Source organism: Netta rufina (genome assembly GCF_964035555.1).
Source record: "Netta rufina genome assembly, chromosome: 1".
Lineage (NCBI taxonomy): Eukaryota > Metazoa > Chordata > Aves > Anseriformes > Anatidae > Netta > Netta rufina.
In genome coordinates, this window is record NC_140123.1 from 143885255 (window position 1) to 143904538 (window position 19284).

General features: G+C 38.6%; 1 protein-coding gene across 1 annotated transcript in view; it reads right to left on the reverse strand.

The window, feature by feature from the left end:
* The window catches only part of CAPRIN2 (caprin family member 2), a gene marked incomplete at both ends in the record, with an annotated part of 36474 nt that overhangs the window by 8776 nt on the left and 8414 nt on the right, over positions 1 to 19284 (reverse strand). The window contains 12 exons of the mRNA XM_084292348.1: positions 1955 to 2138; positions 4989 to 5141; positions 5810 to 5920; positions 7559 to 7660; positions 8296 to 8351; positions 8985 to 9072; positions 9250 to 9381; positions 13472 to 13513; positions 14367 to 15203; positions 16550 to 16593; positions 17071 to 17232; positions 18295 to 18377. Of these exons, the coding sequence (XP_084148474.1) occupies positions 1955 to 2138; positions 4989 to 5141; positions 5810 to 5920; positions 7559 to 7660; positions 8296 to 8351; positions 8985 to 9072; positions 9250 to 9381; positions 13472 to 13513; positions 14367 to 15203; positions 16550 to 16593; positions 17071 to 17232; positions 18295 to 18377 (1994 nt within the window). The remainder of the gene's footprint in view (positions 1 to 1954; positions 2139 to 4988; positions 5142 to 5809; positions 5921 to 7558; positions 7661 to 8295; positions 8352 to 8984; positions 9073 to 9249; positions 9382 to 13471; positions 13514 to 14366; positions 15204 to 16549; positions 16594 to 17070; positions 17233 to 18294; positions 18378 to 19284) is intronic.

Sequence of the window (19284 nt, forward strand, 5' to 3'; positions counted from 1 at the left end):
CAAGAAAGTAGCCAAGCTAGAAGAAAAAACTGTCAATGTTTGACTAAGAATTTTCACGTAGATTCCGTACAGTTCTACTAGCAGCAAGGCTTCAGTGGTCTATGATAAACTAGATCACACCTCAGTATTGACATCCTTCAGTGCAATGAAACAAGCTCCATCTTATCTAGATGGCAATAAGACCACTGTAGAAAGCTAATTCAACAGCTGGGTTCGGTCTCTTTGAGTTGACATTGAATCCTAAGCAACAGGTACAGATAGTATTCAAGAATGCTTTTCACTCACAGTATAGTTAAGTGGTCAGCCTTAAATATAGACCTTACAACCATGTTTCCAAATCCATGTGTTATATCAACCCCAAACATCTTGGATCCAAGTAGAGTGTCAGTCTAAACTGCCTTTCTGAAGTCTGTGTAGAGCCCTCAAAGTATAGACTTAATTGAACATCATGATGTTTCATTGAAGAGCTGTAAAGAAGGCTGTTGATCACCTCCTACAGTCTGATGAGAAGGAGTACTCAAGCTAAACAAGCTTTAACTGCTGCACTTACTGTTCCTTGGAGCTCTTAACCTTGGAACATCTCACTGACTACATATAGTAGTGAGGCTGATAGTGTAATTCCTACTAAGACTTCTCTGGCAGAAAAACACTAACACTAGGTGACCTTGAGTCAGTGATTGTGTCTTTATAAACCCAGATTCCTGAATTGTCATCCTTCTCAGCCTGGAACCTGTTTCAGGCAAATTTTGTGGGCTCATTTCATTTAGAGTTTAGTGTCAACTCCATATATTATCCTGGTGTCAGTAACTGAATGTAAAATAGGTCAGTTACATTGAATAAGGCAGATCAGAACCCTACTTATCAGAAATTGAGTATTCTTCAGGTCAGACACTGACTCACACCAATAAAGACAGCCTTGGTAAGGAGTTACATCTATATAAACATCAGTAAAAGGAAGATCTTTTGCTGCATTGTAGGCTGTCATCTTGCTTGAGGTTAAGAACACATGCACAAAAAGCTCAGCCAATTCTCAGTTCCTCACTGAACTACGGTAACTTGTGACTGAGGCCTCCTAGTTAGGAAACTCTCCTAGATAACTGACATGAACTTTGGGCAAAATTAGGAACATTGATGTCTGCTACAGAAAGCTAGAACTTCAACATGGAAGGATGAAGCTTGAATTATAACTATGTCCTTATGCAGTGTAGTGGCATATGACACATCATAAAATCTAGAACGCTTTATCACCGCTATAGTAAGGTGCGTGATATCCTCAAGAAAATTTTAAAAACCACTTATATAGATAAAAATCATTGTGTCTGGAGATAATTATACTTTAAGTTCAAATAAGAGATAATAGCAAGCCCATTCTTAAGACAAAACTAAATCCTAAGTTGTTCTCCAATGACACATTTTAGTCTTGTACCCATAGCACAAAATGGTTATCACTGAGTAATTCATCTAAGCACTGAAAGCTTATCCATGCCTTCTAATATTTACCATCTTCCAGCACTAGACATTATACTAGACATCTATTACAAGAGACCAAAATAAGGGTTCCAAGCATTTCATCACTGCTTCAATTCCAAGCATACATTTGTTTTACTGACAAGTATCACTGCATACTTGAATCTCTCACCTATTGGGAAGTCTCATGCATCAGGCACATAGGTGATGCTGTCCATATAATAGTACAGTAGCTAGTTTAATTTGAAGCTGGCTTTCATCCTGCTAGCAGTTTTAAGATTAAGTATACATACCATATTGCCAACTGGATTAGAGCTGATGTAACCCTAATTTTAACAAGTGCTACATAAGAGCTTCAGTGGTTAAGAATTTGTGAGTTAGAAGAACCTGAATATACTCACAGCACATTAATAAATTAATACTATCTGAAGAACTTTCATATAACTTTTCCAAGACTTCTTGAAATGCAGACACGTACAATTCTTACCTGAAGACAGAGATTCTTGTGAAAGAGAGGTTTGTTCTGCAACATGAGAAGACTGCAGCTGGCATTGAGGAGGAGTCTGTGTACTTGCTGTAGAGAAACTCTGGTTATATCCCGTTGAATATGAAGACTCCTCTTTAATTTCCTGGTCTTTACGTGGAGGCAGCGGTGCATTCACCTTAAACACCTACAATATAGTTGAAGACAAATGTTTTGCACTATCAGTTAAAGTCTCTGCCTAATGCCATCACCCTGCTACAAAACCATGGTTTAAATCCAAATGCCTCGGTCAGTTTCTAGAACAGAAATTCTCTTGGAATTGAGTACATGGTGTTTGAACCTATCCTTTTCCCTCACAGTAAGCTTAATAAACTTCTGTCCTTGGCTACTGGCCAAGAGAGGTAGCTTAACTGAACATAGCTACTATATTCAATAAACAGAACAGCTGTCCTGACTTCTAGTAAGCTAGTTTGCTTCCAGGTGAACCCTGCCATTAAACTCCTTGATTTAAGCTTTTGAGCTGAAGCTCTAACAGCCTAGATTGAGATAAGATACTCATGTTTGAACACACATCTTGGAAACTCATGCAATTCTACCATCTACTCAGATAAATACTGTACTAGCTTTCAGCCCTTTTGTAAACTGAACCTCCACTTTCCTACTCTCATTTCCTCTGTTAGCATATGTTAAACTTCACAGCTTGACAACTAATCATTCTCAGAAGCTTCCATAATTAGAACGGGGAATAAACACTTTTTCCCCGGTCAAGGAACTAAGTACTAGCTCTGGTAGCGAACCAGCACAGAAAACACATAATACGAAAATGCTGAGTATAGCTTTAGCCATTACAAAATATCACAAATTCTGGGTTTTTACATCAGATGAAGTAATCAAAGTGATTCCAAGCCTAATGGATACTTACAATTATTTTTGAACCTATTCAAGTAGAGTATCCAATATTCTGTCAAGAAACTGAATTTCAGCTAAGTTTCAGCTATGCATTACATTAAATATATTCAAAAGAAAAAAGGAATATCAATGAGATAAGCAGGTAGATGCCCTTTATCTTAAAGCCTTCTTAGATGCTTTGGGTAATTAGGCAGAGATTTCAAGCTTTGCAAGACCATTTAAAATGAAATACATAATCAGAAATTGTTCTAGGTTCTTCCAGATACTTCCTTGGGCCTTCAGCAGACACTTGATATTTAAGAAGGGAAATCCTGCACATTGGCAATCCTACCGAAAAAATATAGCTTAGCAGGATGAAGTTTTAGTGGTGATCAAGAGATCTATGCAAGAAGGTATTATATCTTACTGAAAGAAATGGATTGATGACAAGGAAGACTGTAATATGGCCTTACAATTAAATGTTACCATAATAGAATCTTCAGATGTGCATTGCACTCTGGTACACAAGCAGAAAAGCAGTGTAGACAACATTTGTGATCTATTTCCCTTTCCAGTTGAACTCCAAGTCATTTTTCTAACCATGCTAAAAGGCTAAACAATGAAGTACTATTAAATCCAATCAATAATTTCAATTGCCTTAGAGCATATCCACTTATTACCAGCACTTCTGCTGCTGCAGCAGTCTTTTTAAAAGAAAATTGAGGATGCTGTCAACACCCACATCCTAGTCTACTTTTTCCTAGGAGTCAGGTGGAATACTAATGAAGCTGGGCTATAGGTACTGTCTGCCTTTAGGCTTGCACAAGCAATGGCAGCAATAGGGTGAGGACACCTGAGGACATCTCTCACTACTGCAGTACCACTGTTTGGCAGGGAAGCATCTGACTCTTGGCTACCCAATGAAATGCAAATCCTGTTGTTTTCTGGGCTATGAATCTAAGCAACAGCAAGAAGAAAACCCTGTGTTGCCAAGTTCAAGATTACCACCACTATAAGACAAACAGAGGTCACAGCAACTGAGTGACAGGTATCTGCCAGTTTGACTCAAAATCAGAAGTTTTTGATATTTAATATATCTTTAATGTATCTAGAAGCACCACAGAATTCATTCAAGTGATCTTTCAGTGGTACCATTTTGATAATAAGCACTCTGAACGCAGATCCTAGGCTCAGATAAAATTAAAATAACAGACCATGACTCTTTATTAATGTCATGATAGATGTTTACCTTACAGACCAGGTCCCCAAACAGTCTCTGGTTCCTTGATCACAGCATGCTACTACTATTTTCACTTTCATGAAAGTCACCACCTAGCAACTTGGCATAATTTCAATAGAACCAGGTTATAACAATCCCCCACTTGCACTTGCCTTACTTAGGATTACATCAAAATTCTGTACCTCAGGAAAGTTCTACTGCAATCACTTCCACAAATTCATACAGCTAAGGAAGAAACATCACAGTAGTGATTTACTGAAGAGCATACCAAAGTGTCAGATGTTTAACTACACCTAGAGTTCCTGTGTTTTGAAATACTATTAGCTATTTTCTTCTCCCCACCAGCCCTACTATATCAGTCTAAGTTATAGAACCACACCAGTACTTTTTTTGAAATGGAGAACATGCCTTTGGAGAATCTCAGGTGACTTCTTCCACAGCTTACTTTTAAGTGAGAATGTTTAAGCCCAAATACAGAGAAGGGGACATTACCAGCTAAACGGAGACCCTTCCTCTAGACCCTTCTAGGAAGGGCTTGCACCCCAAATTGACAAATAGTAGCAGTGTTAGTAATATTTGTGAACATTAGTAATGATGTACAACCTGAAAAAAAACAGACACTATACTCTTTATCAGTGCAAGAATTATTTAAGCACAGTCTGTCACCTCTACCTTGGGGAATAGGTAGAAGTCAATTGTCTTAATGCCTAACTTCTCCCTGTTAGCTCCTTGAGGCTACCAAAATATCCCAGACATTGGAGAAGCAGAGCTCTAACCTACTTTATCAACACCAAAGCCTCAAAGTGACCTATCAAGTTCTGTATCATATCAGGGAGCCAGCTTCCCCAGTACTAGGACTAAGCTACAAGCATGCTGCTCAGTAATTATGTGGCCTCAAGTGGCACTTACAGTCTGCATAGCCTGAAAGGGAGCTGCTGTTATTGTGACAGAACTGCTACTTGCTGGAGGAGACTGAAAGCTTTGCGCTTGTGGCACTGGTGTCACGGAGGTGCTCGAAGTTGGCAACGGTGACTGTGGCTCACTTGGGAGGGGAACAGTTGCCTGAGGGAAGAATGAAAACATGAGAGGTCACTCGATAGTTATCAGGCAGTAACAGAAGCAGTTAAATTGTTCTAAAGCCCAGACTGACAGAAGTCAGCAGTTTCTACAGGATGACATTTGGACATAGTAGTGCTACAAAATAGCTTTTGCTTACAATTTCAAATCTTGCTGTGCATCCTCAGCAATCAGTACTTCTATTGCAGTCTCTGCTGATTAAGTGAAATGTGCCTATGAGCTACTATACATACCACTCATTGTATCAATTTCACAACAAACTGGCATTAAGTGTTTTGGTCCACCACTAAGGAAGCATGGGATGCTTCCTGTTCAGATTATTCAAAGATTTGAATTAATAATTTTCCAAACAAACTTGGTTGTTTTTTTTTTTTTTGGAGGAAGTACATAGCTTACTTTGAATCATAATTGATTAAGTTGGGGGTAGATTAGAAACAATGCTGAGTTGTCCAGACAAAGCATTAACCAGCATTGACTCATCTGTGCAGAGCGGCAAAATGAAGTGTTTTATTTAGGATACCAATACAGTACATGAATGAGAAGTCAAAAGGAACAGTGAGGATCATGTAACACACTATATTTTCCTGATCCCACAGTTACCTGATGTCTATCCCGTGTAATTATTAATACCTGAACTATTTGTGATAGCTTACCTGGGCAATTTCAATCTTTTTAGGTATCAGTGGCTCAGAAACGCGTGAACTTGTCTGATACAATGGCTGGGAAGCATATTTCTCAGTCTCTTGAGGAAGTGATGCTGATGCCTGGAAGAAGCCATACGTGTACCCAGTATTACAAGAAGCATAGCAAAACCTTGTGTTTTCTGCAAAAGCTATGCACTGGTTGAAACAGTTAATTTTTGAGAGACCAAGAAAAAATATTTTAAGTCCAAAGCAAGCATACTATAAATACCTAGTTGAAGCTTTTGCCTAAGGTAATTAGGTTTAGGGATTCAAACAATATTTTTTAAAAAGTTGTACATTTAGCCCTGCAAAGTCAGGTAATCCCAAGAACCTTTAGATTGCCTCAAGCAGTTATTTACAAAGTAACACGCACCTGTCTCATTGAATTAGGTGCAAACATCTCACAGTAAGCTTCCAGTAATTTTTGCCTAACAAGGCTTCAAGCTTTCATAGGCAGCCTTTGCAAAACCTGGATGCCTCTATGGTTAACTCAGACCTCTAATGCCAGGTTGAAGAGTTGCTTATCCTTTTGCTGTATATTTAAGTATAAACACTACCAAGTCTCATGTATGTCACAGGTGACAACAGAACTTCATTTCCATTTCAGAAGAATTCACTGCCACTGTGGAGCGTGTTCCCTGGTTGTGCTGAAGCCAAATGCATCTTGCCTACTGCTTTCTAGTACTCCTGCTTCTCATTTAGATGAAGGTCATCACACTTCAGAGCTAAGGGACAAAAGACATGCTGGGCGCTAGCAAACCTAATGGCAAACACCATGTCCGCAAAAACTCAGAACCTTCACTTAATTCTATGTTCAGCACAGCACAAATCTTCAGCATTCAAATTAAGCAGCAAAATTAATGTCTGTCAGCACAAGAAGTTTAATTGCATTGTAAAAGATAACATTAAGAACTAGGCTAAAACCACTGATTCAAGAGGTAGAAGACAACAATAAAACAGTCTTCATTAGGATGTTAAGCTATGCAGTATATCAAGGAATAGAATAAAGGCTATGTATTCAGTATCCTGACAGCACATACATTAGCATAAAGATGAACATTCCTCCATTATGATTTACATACACAGTATTAAGTACCCAATGGAAAGACCAACTGCATTTCCAAACACAGCAACACTTACAGATCTAAGACATAAGCCACCATAAATTGCAACTGTTTTTTAGCTCCTAATATTTAGTAAATGCTAGTTTAAGATTTAACTGCATATAACATACATGTAAGAAAGCAAAGCTTAAGCTCCTGGCTCAGCATCAGGAAGTCAGATGCCTAGCATTTTTCATTTACTGCATGAGAACACATCTCAGTTTTCAGCTTAGTCTGCTATTTCACCACAATATCCACTCTAATTTATGCATTGTCTATGTTACCAATAGAAGTTATTTTGCACTAACCAAAGCAAGCTTATGTTGCTCATGTTTCCACAAGAATATGCACCACACTTTTTAGCTTGTTTTCTACCCTGCATTTTTTATCCCCACACCCTTCCCGTTTCAAGGGAGAGACTGCTCACTTTGCATTTATGTAATATTAGGAAGACTTCCAACAAAGTATTCCAGGATGTAGTATTCACTGTTGCTGCCACCTGCACTCCATTCCCATACATTATTCAAGTATGGTTATTCAGGAGAGGTCCTACCACAGCTTTCTGCTAAGGCTGGTTCTCAGACCTCTGAATGCAAGTGAGCCCCAGGAATATTACCTGTGGTGTCACCAAGTCTTCGGTTTCAGAGCCAGAAAGGGTCTGATCAGCAGATGCTAGGGAAGTATTAGAACCATGCAGGGTCATGGATGAAGCAGTAGCCTTGCAAGAAGAGAAAACAAAGATAAGGTTTTGGAAAGTTGTCTTGAATATTTGGTTGTCACCAAAACTCACACTTAACAAGTAAATCTCAGAATTAGGCAGGACCTGAAGTACTTTGACCTGCAAGCTTAAGTTTACGTTCTTTTAAAATTATGAGTTCTTCTTAGTTGCAAGGAAACCTATTTAAAAGTCAAAGTAAAGGCATGAAAGCACAGTAAGTGAACTTAAGGTTCAAACCATGGCTATGAAATTAGAGACCTTGCACCTTCAAGATAAGTAAGGATCTTAAGAGATGAATACATGCTCTGTCTAGGAAAGAGGCATGTCCTCCTGTGTACCATTACCTATGAGTTAGACACAAATTACTTAAACACATCTTCAAGATACTATTTTACTTCCAAAAGTTTCTAGCTTCTAACATTTGTTTCTGGATTTGCTTTGTAATAAGCACAACAGCAGTCAACATTGCCAGATTATACTTTCAAGTTACTAAACTGAAGTTATATGATGTTGGTTACTGTTAACATTGTTAACAAAGCCACTGTTAATATTGAAATAAAGCCTGTTCTAGTGAATAGCTACTTTCTCGGGTACTCCTTTGCCTCTTCAAGGGGGTCCTAGCACCACCAACTTACCTGAAGGGGTTGTTGAAGAAAATCACTTTGACTTGGCAGTTTCTGCTCTTTTGAAACTGTAAAAGAACATGAGTTATGTAACAGTTTTTGAATTCAGAATATTTTCTATATGAAGATACATGGCATTTTTAGAGCATGCACCACAAATGTTTAGACTTGCATTGCTAAATTACACCCACATGAAAAATTTGCCTTTTTTTTTTTTTTTTTTTGAAAAAAAGGCAGTTATCCAGTGAGAATATTTCTACTAAGGTAGGGATGACCACTTTCCAGATAAAAACAGAGCAATTAAATACTTAAACTGGGTAATTATTTTATAGCTTAAGAGCCTCCCAAATGATTTACCATGGCCCATTACATAAAATATATCTAACTGCTCTTCATCCTGAGCTCATTCATGGCTTGTATCTATAGGCCACAAATTCAGAACAGACACAGCATGCCTGTTCTGCAGCTGGGTTTGGGTGCACCTGCCAGTCTGATTATACAAGCACTCCATTTCTAGGCAAGCACATCAGCCTAAGGCACCTCCAACAACACTTAAAAGTAACTGGCTCAAGCTGCTCTGACAGATACTTTTTAATTAGACAAGCTGTCTTCCCCACTACACCTCTTGATCCACAGCCAAGCAAGCCCTGCTGGTGTTTGCAAAATCTCACATACAGGTAGTGTTTACTGTTATCACCTACCTACAGGACTACTTGCTGGAGTAACTGAAGGTGGTTGAGATGAACCAATGGCACTTGGTGAAGCTTTATCAAAATCCAGAATGGACTCCTTTTAAAAAAAAGAAAAAGAACTTGAATTCTACATACCAGCAAAATATTTATTTGGACAAGCCGCTGTTAACTAAATAGAGCTAGGTCCATTCAGTGCAAATGTGCACCATCAGCACTGCATTTTTCCTAACCTAGTAGGAATTAGATCTGCTACAACAGCAGAGGAAAAACATACTTGCATGAAGTTATAAGTCCCTTGTATCTGAGTCATCAGATCTTGAAGTTTTTCCCTTCTCAGTACTGGATCTTTTGGAAGAGTTGAAGTAGAGCAAAATTCTGCAGCTGGCTGATGTACAGGTTTAGGCACCTACAAAGGAAAAGGTTAAATCTAACACTGGAAACAAGACAAGCTACCTTACTCAATATAATTCCAGAGCAAATTATAGGTATTGAACTCCATAGGCCAGTAAACTGTTATTCAGTTTTCCTGAATCAAGTTCTCACTTCAGTAAAAATCAGCTTACAGTTGCCACAATTAGTTAAACCATGGAATTGATTTGGTTTCTTACAGCCAAATACGTAAGATAAGAGTTTACCTGCATTTAGTTCAATGTTAAATACACCATCTACGGAAAACCATATATTTAAGTTCAAGGCCAGAACAAACTTAAAAACCAAAACTGCACTTACTACTCAAGCTTTAACACATACTTCCTCCTCCCAGTAAGTACAGATTTTTTACTGGGATGGCATTTTCAGACATTCTGAAGAAATAGCACCTAAAAGATGCACCGCAAGCAGGTTACTCAGAATTAGTGTTTGCACTTTAGAGCCAGATACTCTGAACGCACCAACTCCTGCAGGAAGTATTACATTATGCTTCACAGCTTGGCATGAAAGATACACTAGATACACTAGTGATCCCATGCAGTAGCCTAACTTTTTGTAGCTAAACAGTGACTTCTGTAGGGCCTTCTATTCCTTAATTGTTTCAGATAGTCCCCTCAACAATTTGTCCCAATTGGTTCTCACTTGCTTTAAAAAAAGATGGGAATGTTTAATCAGAAAACTAGGGAGTCCAACTTACCAGAAAAACCTGGAATGTTATTAAACTCCTTAAGCTGCATAAATCCTGTTATTGACAGTGACACATGACTGTCTAGATAGTCTGAACATTTTGAAAGCAGCTTGGGGAAAGTAGTAAGCTTGCTGTAAGTATTTTTAAAACCACAACTGTAAGTGATGCTTTGCAGCCTTTGCTTGCCTATGCAACTAAATTTGCCTGGACAAATCTAAATAGAATAAATGCATTATTTCAACTAAACCAAATGTTTAAACATGGGAAGATGTGTGAAAGCCTTTACTTTCCTATAGTGCCAACATTGATCTTTCTGGTAGGTTATTATTTCAGTGTACTGTATAGTGGCATAACTGAGTATTTGCATTAAGTCACTAGAAAAATATATAGCAGAAAATACATGTCAGAACATTTACTTGTTACACTGGGTTCAAAACATATTCATTAAGTGTCCTTGTCCAGTTTTAGGACAATCCCAGAAACATTCTTGTACTTCTTTCAACCATTACCTGCAACTAGTCACTGCATGTGCAGAAGTTCCAGTAACATGCACAGAAGCCTGCAGGGTTTAACAAGCTTCATGAAGCACAATCCATGTACATGCAGCAGTGCACTAAAGCCAGAAGAATGCATTTCTAGTATCTATGTGGACCACATAATGCTACTCGTTCACCTGTGGGAAGTTCTACTTTTAGCTAAGAGAGCTACTTTCACACTAACCCAAAGTAAGTTCTGAAGCATAAGCAAGAGCTTTCATTATTACCTGTATTCAAGTTATTGCTGTAGTTTCCAGTAGTAAAGAACTAAAAAGTATTAAGGATCTGAGCACTGGACAAAAGCTACAGATGAATAAAATTAAATGTTGGCAAGTTACCAGTTAAGTTACTAAGAAGTCTGAATCTCCTTGTCCATCACCAGTCATCCCTTTATAAGGGAGTTCATCTTAAAACATCTGCTGTCATGTCAAACTTCCCGATTAATGCTTCCCTACACTCTCTCCTCTTTAAAATTTAAGAAGACAACTGCACTACCAAACTTTTCCTATACATCTGCAAACAGGCATCAGGTTTTTCACTTTCAGCCACCTAAACAGGTGAAGTCTGACAGCATTTGTAGGTAACGATCAATAGTTAGACTTGCACAATAAGCAAGTAGAAAGCAACTCAAGAGCACGGAAGCGAAGAGACTGCAGTGCTTCAGTTGTGGTTGTCAAAGATGATTCAATCTTCTGCATGCTTTTGCAATTTGTTAGTCTTATCTCCTTCACCTGATACTGTGAGGCCACACTCTGGGCAGTATGCTGGCAGCATCATGTGCTTCAACTAGAAGAGCATCTATACAGGGCTAGACTATGATACCAGGGCTTTAACCCTGAAATGAAAACAGACATTTTGCTAGTGCCTGCAAATACTCAAATCCACCAGCCAGAAGTAACTGTAGGTCAAGTTATCTTATGTGAATTTGCTGTTCTGCTGGTACTTTAATGTAGATGTTCAAAACTAGAATGTTTTCTTTGCATGTGCATGCATGAAAACGCATCAGAAGTTGATTTCCAGTTCTGTGCCTTTATGAAAAATGCTTTGAAAAGCAGGTACTTGACATTCTTGATGTTTTATATTGATTTTATTATCCTACAATTGGGTGGTGTCTTTACAAGCTGACAGCAGCTTCTCAGTTCAGTAGCCTGTTAGTCCAGCTCATAAATTTATGCTTACCAAGATCAATTTAACACCAGCGCAGCAAGAAACATTCAGCTGGAATTTTAGACAGCACTGGTAACTTTAGGTTTCAGAAGCATTGTTATAAATTAGACCCAGGCTTTGACACTGCTCACATTCAAACTCAACACCTATGTCTCCAGAGGGCTGATTGGAAATAAAGGTGAAATGCCTAGAATTTGGTTTAGGACCCATGCAACTATTGCAAATTGAATGTAAAACACTGACTGCTTTGGAATTTTACTAACAGGAATGCCAATATATTGGGTATTCCTGCTTAAGTTTGATTTTTAGACACTGAAGATCTTTTTGTACTTATCAGTACTATAACATACTATCTCACACTAGTAAAACTCCATTATATGATAGATGTGTGACCTCAGTGCCTCATTACATTTGTTATCTGTGGAATACAGAAACAGCTAGAATGGTAATAGCTAAGCCATAATCACTAGTGATCACCAACTGTGCCATGTAAATAGAGTCAGTATTCACTTTCTACTCCAAACAGCAGTCTCAGTACCAATCAAGTTGTACTGGATGATACACAAGCCAAACCATTCTGCTTTCAAATAGGAGGCAACAAATTCAGCTTACAAAGCTTCCTTGTCCACACATTGCACAAGCATTTGTGTAGAAATCACAATTGACAGACCTCCACATCAACGCACTGTTTTAGGCTCGCTTCGTAAGTGTTACAACTTGCAGTACATTAAGTTAAATCCGCACATTTTAAAATCCTCAAACCTAGCAATTTATTAAAATTGTCTCATACATTTCAGAGAGTAAGAAAAAATTAGATGTCAGCTCCAGAGAACAGCATAAGTAACACAAACCTTTTATCTACCATGTGTTGGTCCCTGCACATTACCATTTTATAGGTTCTCTCAGGGAAAGAAGTGGATCCAGCACTGCATTACCACCTCTTGCTCATAAGAGGTTTTAATATTTTAAGCTTTTCAGTTAGTAATTATATTTTTCCATATGCAACTTAAGTCAAACTAAGAATTTTTTAAAAGATCATAAAAGCTAGCTAGGATGATGGTAAGCTATTGTTTGATCATTCAATACACTTAAAATAAAAACAACTTATTAATAGCAACTAAGCAAAAAAAGCCAACTGGTGTGATCTGCTATATAAACCAAAAGTTTTGGAGTACTTAAATGGGCTTCATTTACTAATTCAGCAAGCCAATGTAAGCAATCTTACAGTCAAACAACTGATTTAATTTGGCCAAGTTGCACATCTGCACATTACTATTAAGACTCCTGGGCAGTTTGCATTTTCCTAACTGACCAGAGCTCCTTTTTCTTTCTTCACTGCATCAGAGTTCTGGCTACCTTTTAAGCCATCCATCTTCCCATCCTACCTTAAGTCAGATGCCCAGATCTCATTACAAATCACCTTGCTTCTTGCAAACACCAGAAATTCCAAAGCATTTTAAAGTGCTTAAAACTACTCCAATAGTTCAAATTATCTCAATTACATTAAGTCTACACATAGTTGTGTGCACGCCTGTTTGTGCTCAGAGTTCGTGTGAAAGCACCAAGTTTTGCACCCATCCCACCACCACCGGACATCAGGCTACTCAGCTTGAGGGTAAAGATCCAGCTGAAACACCTCACACCCATTTGGTTCCCCAGTGCTGCATGTTACCTACTCTTTTAATTTCATGTTCAACCTTCTGCTTGCGCTCCCGCCTCTAGGAACAAGAATACCCATTTTTCAGTTTTGTCAGGTTTACTGACAGGTCTTAAATTTAATCATTTACTATGAGCAATAAGTATAATACATTTTTTTTTCTTGCAGAAAGAAGGTAAAAGTGCTAATAGCATTTTGTATGAGAATTACTAAATTCTTCATATTTTCTTCCTGAAGTCTAACTCAATGACATAACTGCACTCCTTGCTTTGGCTACCATCTTACCTGTCTTCAAGATAAGAGGATTGTTGCTACCTGAGCACAGGTGAGACAAGATAGTTTAACATGCAGCTGGTAGCCTGCTCAGCTGCAAGCCCTGCAGTAGTTTTCATTCCACATTTCTAAAACAGACTGCAGTTAGATTTTCCAGGATGGCAGTATAGCTTATGCATTCATCTGGAAATATGTATTTAAGCCCCTGTACAGTTAGTATTGCTTGATCTAGATGTTACGTATCTCCTGAATCAGCAGCTATTTTAATCAAAAGTTACTGAAGTGCTATTTGTATGCAGTCAGACAAAGTATTTGATCCCTGGATGAGTCATACCTGCTTTGTACTGATAAGAGTAGACAGCCAATAGCTGGGGATGAGCTAAGTTAATTCTTCTTACACATAAGGCAGTTATTCAAGGCTCAAACACAGCAACACTGTGTTGATATAAAAAGCCCAGCAGACCATTTGCTATTCAAATGCAAGCCTTAGCAGAATTGAGTTTACTTCCCCCAAGAAAGAATGAAATGGGAGTCTACACATAGACCTACAAAACACAGCTTGTAAAGCCTCTCTATGTGGCTTTAGTCCAACACACGAGTGTCAAAAGCTTAGACAGGTAATACTACATATGCCAACTCACTTCTTTGGGTTCCATATCAAACTTCTTTGGCCCCATCTGCTCCTTTGGACCAACACTTGCAGCTCCCCAGGACTTCGGAGGATTCTGTAACTGCTGTGATGACACTTGCTGCTGTCTCTCAGCTGTTTCCCAAGCCTCTCGAGTTTCCTGCTTCTTCTGCTCTGGTTCCTCCCTAACATGTGCAGCAGCCCAAGCCTTGACAGGCTCCTGCTTCTTTTGCTCGGGCTCTTCCCTAACATGCATTTCCCATGACTTCACAGGCTCTGTCTTCTTTTGTTCTGGTTCCTCCCTAGTTTGGGTCACCCAAGGTTTTGGAGGTTCCTGCTTTTGTTCTGTTTCTTCCTTAGCTTTGGTCACCCAAGCTTTTGGTGACTCTTGTTTTTTCTGTTCCTGGTCTTCCCTAACTTTTGCTACCCATGGCTTAGGTGACTCCTGTTTCTTCTGTTCCTGCTCTTCCCTAACCTTTGCTACCCAAGGTTTTGGGGACTCCTGTTCCTCTCGAACATGTGCTACCCAGGCTTTTGGAGCTTCTTGCTTCTTTTGTTCTTCAACACGGGTCTCCCAGGGCTTTGTAGGCTCACGCTTCTGTTCTTCTTCTTTAACACGAGCTTCCCAAGGCTTTGGTGAATCTGGTCTTTTTGTTTCCTGCTGCCTAACACGAGATTCCCAAGGCTTTAAGGTCTCTTGTTTCTGTTTCTGCTCTTCAATATCAACAAGCATTTCCCAGGACTTTGGCGGTTCTTGTTTTCTAGCACTCTCAGCTTCCCAAGACTTGGGCTCTTCTGGCTTCTTCTTGACAGAGTACTCTGCTTCAGGCAAATAACGCCTGTTGAGAAACTATATAGACCAAAGAAACTTAATGGCTCCAAGAAAACATTTTGCTACTACAGTTCAGGTCAGTTAAGTTAGGTCACCCAGCTACTGGAAGTTTGACTAAAAGCATAGCCTAGACAGTTTAAACACTAGCTATAGAAGTCACGTGGCCAGCCATGGATTTATCCTACAACACTGCAGACTAGTTTTTGTTGGCATGCCACAGAAGCACGAAAACAGTCCTGAAGAATTTAAGTGCCACAAAGTTGAGTGAATCTACGAACTTCATCCTCAATGCTAACTGATGTTCCTAGGCAGTGACAATATCAAGTTCAGTGTGACTTTTGTAAAGGTAGCTCTCAACCTTCTCTAATCTTTGGTATCTATCAGTCATTCTTTTGATAAGAGCAGGAGCACCATCAACCACAAAATGGGCAACGCTGGTAGTCCAGTAATGTGTAACTGATTCTTAACTGGAGTTTAAATACTAAGATCACCAGTTTTTTAAATTCAGTACAATTGGACTTCAACTTCATGCTGTGTTTTATCAAACAGTCTGAGAGTTCAACTAAGATATACCTAAAGTTTTCCAGAGTTAGGAACAGGAAGCCAATATCTGAAGGACTATAAGTTGTATTGGCTATAGTTTTTCTGACAGTTCTGGCAAATCACCAGAAAAAAAGGTTTAGAGATCAGTAATAACATTACCAGTATGTTACAAAAAATTGTTCTAGACTACTCCCTCTAGTGAGGCATCAGGGAAACAGGGTTTCAGTATTTTAAGAACCAGTATTTCCACAAGGACAATCCTCCTCTCCTTTTGAACTAAGACTAATAGCTTTTATGCTACTGCCAGCTGAAGCTTGAGTACCTAGAACTTCAGAGTCTGAAAGGATGTTGATGTAAGCCCACACATGCTCTTGTATGCAACAAGCCTGTCTTGGGATCCTTACTTTCCTAACACAGAGCAAGATCTATATCATTCTCAATCCATCAATGTAAGTCCTCTGCAATAAGCTCAGCTTTTAAAGACAGCTTTAGTAGATAAGTATTTTCTATATATTGTAGTACAAAAAAATAAAAAGTTTCACTCTAAAGGCTGATGCTTTCATTTATTCAGAAAAGTGCCAAAGCATTAAAGTGCTATATTGCTTCACAATCTCTCCCCATTTACCCCAAATACCTCAGAAAAGCCACAGATGTAAGGTTAGAAAGGGAAATGCAACAAGGTCTGTAATGCTTCTTATGTAAGACAACATCTAAGCTATTGTTCAGACTCCCTTTTGAAGTTTAAAGGGCTGCAGAAGTGCAGTTATATTTCTGATAAGTCACGATGCTAAAGGAAAGCAATTAGCAGTGGAGTATCTTACCTCCTGTGGCTGTATTTCAGACTTCATAAGCTCCATAAGGGATTCTAGAGAAAGGATGTTAATTTGTTTCAACTGATCAAATGCAGAGAGGCAAGCTAAACAATAGCAAGTCTTTAACTATTTAAATAGTAATACCAATCACTAAGCTTGCTACTCTGAAAGCTCAGCTTGTCATCCAGCATGAGTCATACAGACAATCTGTCACTTTTCAATTAAGTTATATATTTGCATAGGTTTACCAAATCCACAATTTGTTTTTTTGTCTGGTGTAAGGAATGTTACATTACATTTTCCACATGGAGGTTCGCTCAAAAGGTAAAAACATCCTATTATCAATTAGATTTTCTTCTACAACATTGGTTAGAATAGGGCTGCAAGCCCTTCCAGTTCAGTTTTAGTTACTGTATTGAAAGCAAGCTATAGCAGAGGATTAGGTTTAGCATCAAGCTATGCAAAGTCAGTGCTCAGTTCAAGCTTATCCCAACATCATGACACAGAAATTGAACCCTGAAATATTCCACCTGTTTCCTTGACAGACTCTCCTTTTGAGATTTGTCTTGTCCTCTCAGGTTTTCTATTTACTTCTTCCAATTCTTTTACCGGCACAGTGGTGCGAGGAGCAGGAATACTTTCAAAGTAACCAGAGTCTAGAAGCTTGGATAACAGGTCCTTCATATGTTTATCTGAAGATTAAAAAGTGAAATTCCATGAAAAAATATTGAAATTCAGAACTGAGTATTTAGATTATAGATGAGTCTACTTCCTCTTTATATAAAATTGCAGCTTCTCCAAGTTCTTGCACATCTCACCAAGTTAAACAAATATTTTGAAGCAAAGGTATTTGTTACTGATCTACATATTGTAGCTGAAAACATCTTTGCATTCTAGAGGTAAGAGTGAAGCTTATATTTAAATGCATATAAAATATTAGCAGCAGTTGGTTGCATTATCTCCCACATGCTTAGGAAAGGATTTAGTCTCTACAAACTGAAGTGATGATAGTAACAGCACATTGTGCAGACTTAAGCATAGATTAGACCTATACAAAGTCACTATGAAACTGCCCTGCAGGCCCTCCTCCCAGTGTTAATGTTTTGGGAGGAAAAACTGAACTGCAAACAGGAGCAGGGGAAAAGCAAGCAATTGCTTCAGAGCTTTTGAAACTATACGTTCTTCCATCTGTCCATTTAGAGTCCCCCAAACTCTGGTGTGTTTGGTAAGAGGACATTTTCAATAGGTCATAATGGAAACTGCGCTGTGGATTATCAGAGATCCCAGCAAGTTTCACTAATGGCTACCCTTCCTCAGTGTGGTATGCCACACTACATTCAGACAACATAGCAGTATATTCAACTAAGCATTGCATGGCTGAGAAACATTCCAGTCTTAACCCACTTACACATAACTACTCAAAGACCTCCTCATTACTGGTTCTATAGGGTATTCATGCATGAGCTTTTGAATTACTACCATAGTAATTCCCCAGAAGAATCTAGACATGTGCTGTATATTCTAGGACACCTACAGAAGACAAGAGTTTTATTTCTCCAGGGAAAGATTACTACTTCATTGTTACTGACATGTACTCACAAGCAAAATCTAAACAGTAATTCTTCCTTGAAAAGAAGAATTACACACAACACTTGAACATATATGGAAGGCTACTAAGTACTTTATTTTGTTTTAAGATGTTAAAATAGAACACAAACTTCAGATGCAAGTTATTCTCTAGATCACATACTCACATGTTGTTCCAACAACAGGCTTCTCACTGCCTTCTAGAAGGTCCCAGAAGTAAAGAGATGATTGTTCCATCTGATCTTCAACACTAGAAGAATCAACAATTTTACCAGGTGGAGTTGTACCCCAAAATCAAGTCCTACAGTATCCCCATTATCCTTAGTTTTAAGGATAGTGAAGCATGTTTAGCCTTCTGAAATACAGCATTAAACAGTGAATCCTAAAAACCCATTATCCACTATGGAAAACATTTGATCTATTTTTTTTTTAATCTGTGCATGATTTAGCCTAGCAAATTTAAGTTCTGCTGTTTGCAATTGCAACAAATTAGCCCAGCACTATTCCACAGTGCTAGGCTACTAGCCTAGCACTCATCACAGGACATCATCAACACAGGGATGTATGGCTGGACTTCCTTCCAAGGCAATCCCAAACTCCCAGACAGGGAAACAATTACTGTTTAATCAGCTGATCACCTTGTTTGTTTATTGGACACACACGCAGGGGCAGCCATCAACAGCTCTAGCATAGACCCACAAGCCACCCCCCCACACACACTATTGATTTTAAAGTACAACAATACAAAACTTAGCATCAAAGTGTTATGCCTTTTGTGGAAATGTAGCATACAACGAGAATTAAGCTAGAAGTTAGCTCTCCACCAACATGAGACATTCCTATTATGCATTCTAAGTAATTGTCCTTTAAAAGTTCACTTCTTATAGCAAGGATAAGGCTAGTTTAGCACATGATGAGTAGTTAAGAATTTCAAACTTACGTTTGAATAGGGAAATAATTACTCTTTTCCATAAAATATTTCAAACTTCCCACCTAATAAGAGCTTTTCCTATGTTTACATAGAATTCACTGCACTATCCTGACACAGTCAAGCTAATTATAAGCACTCATCGCACAAGCATGATGCCAAATTAGTACTCCACACCACAGCCAGTCACCTTGCAGTGAATGACATACAGTGCTAGGATGTGACAAGT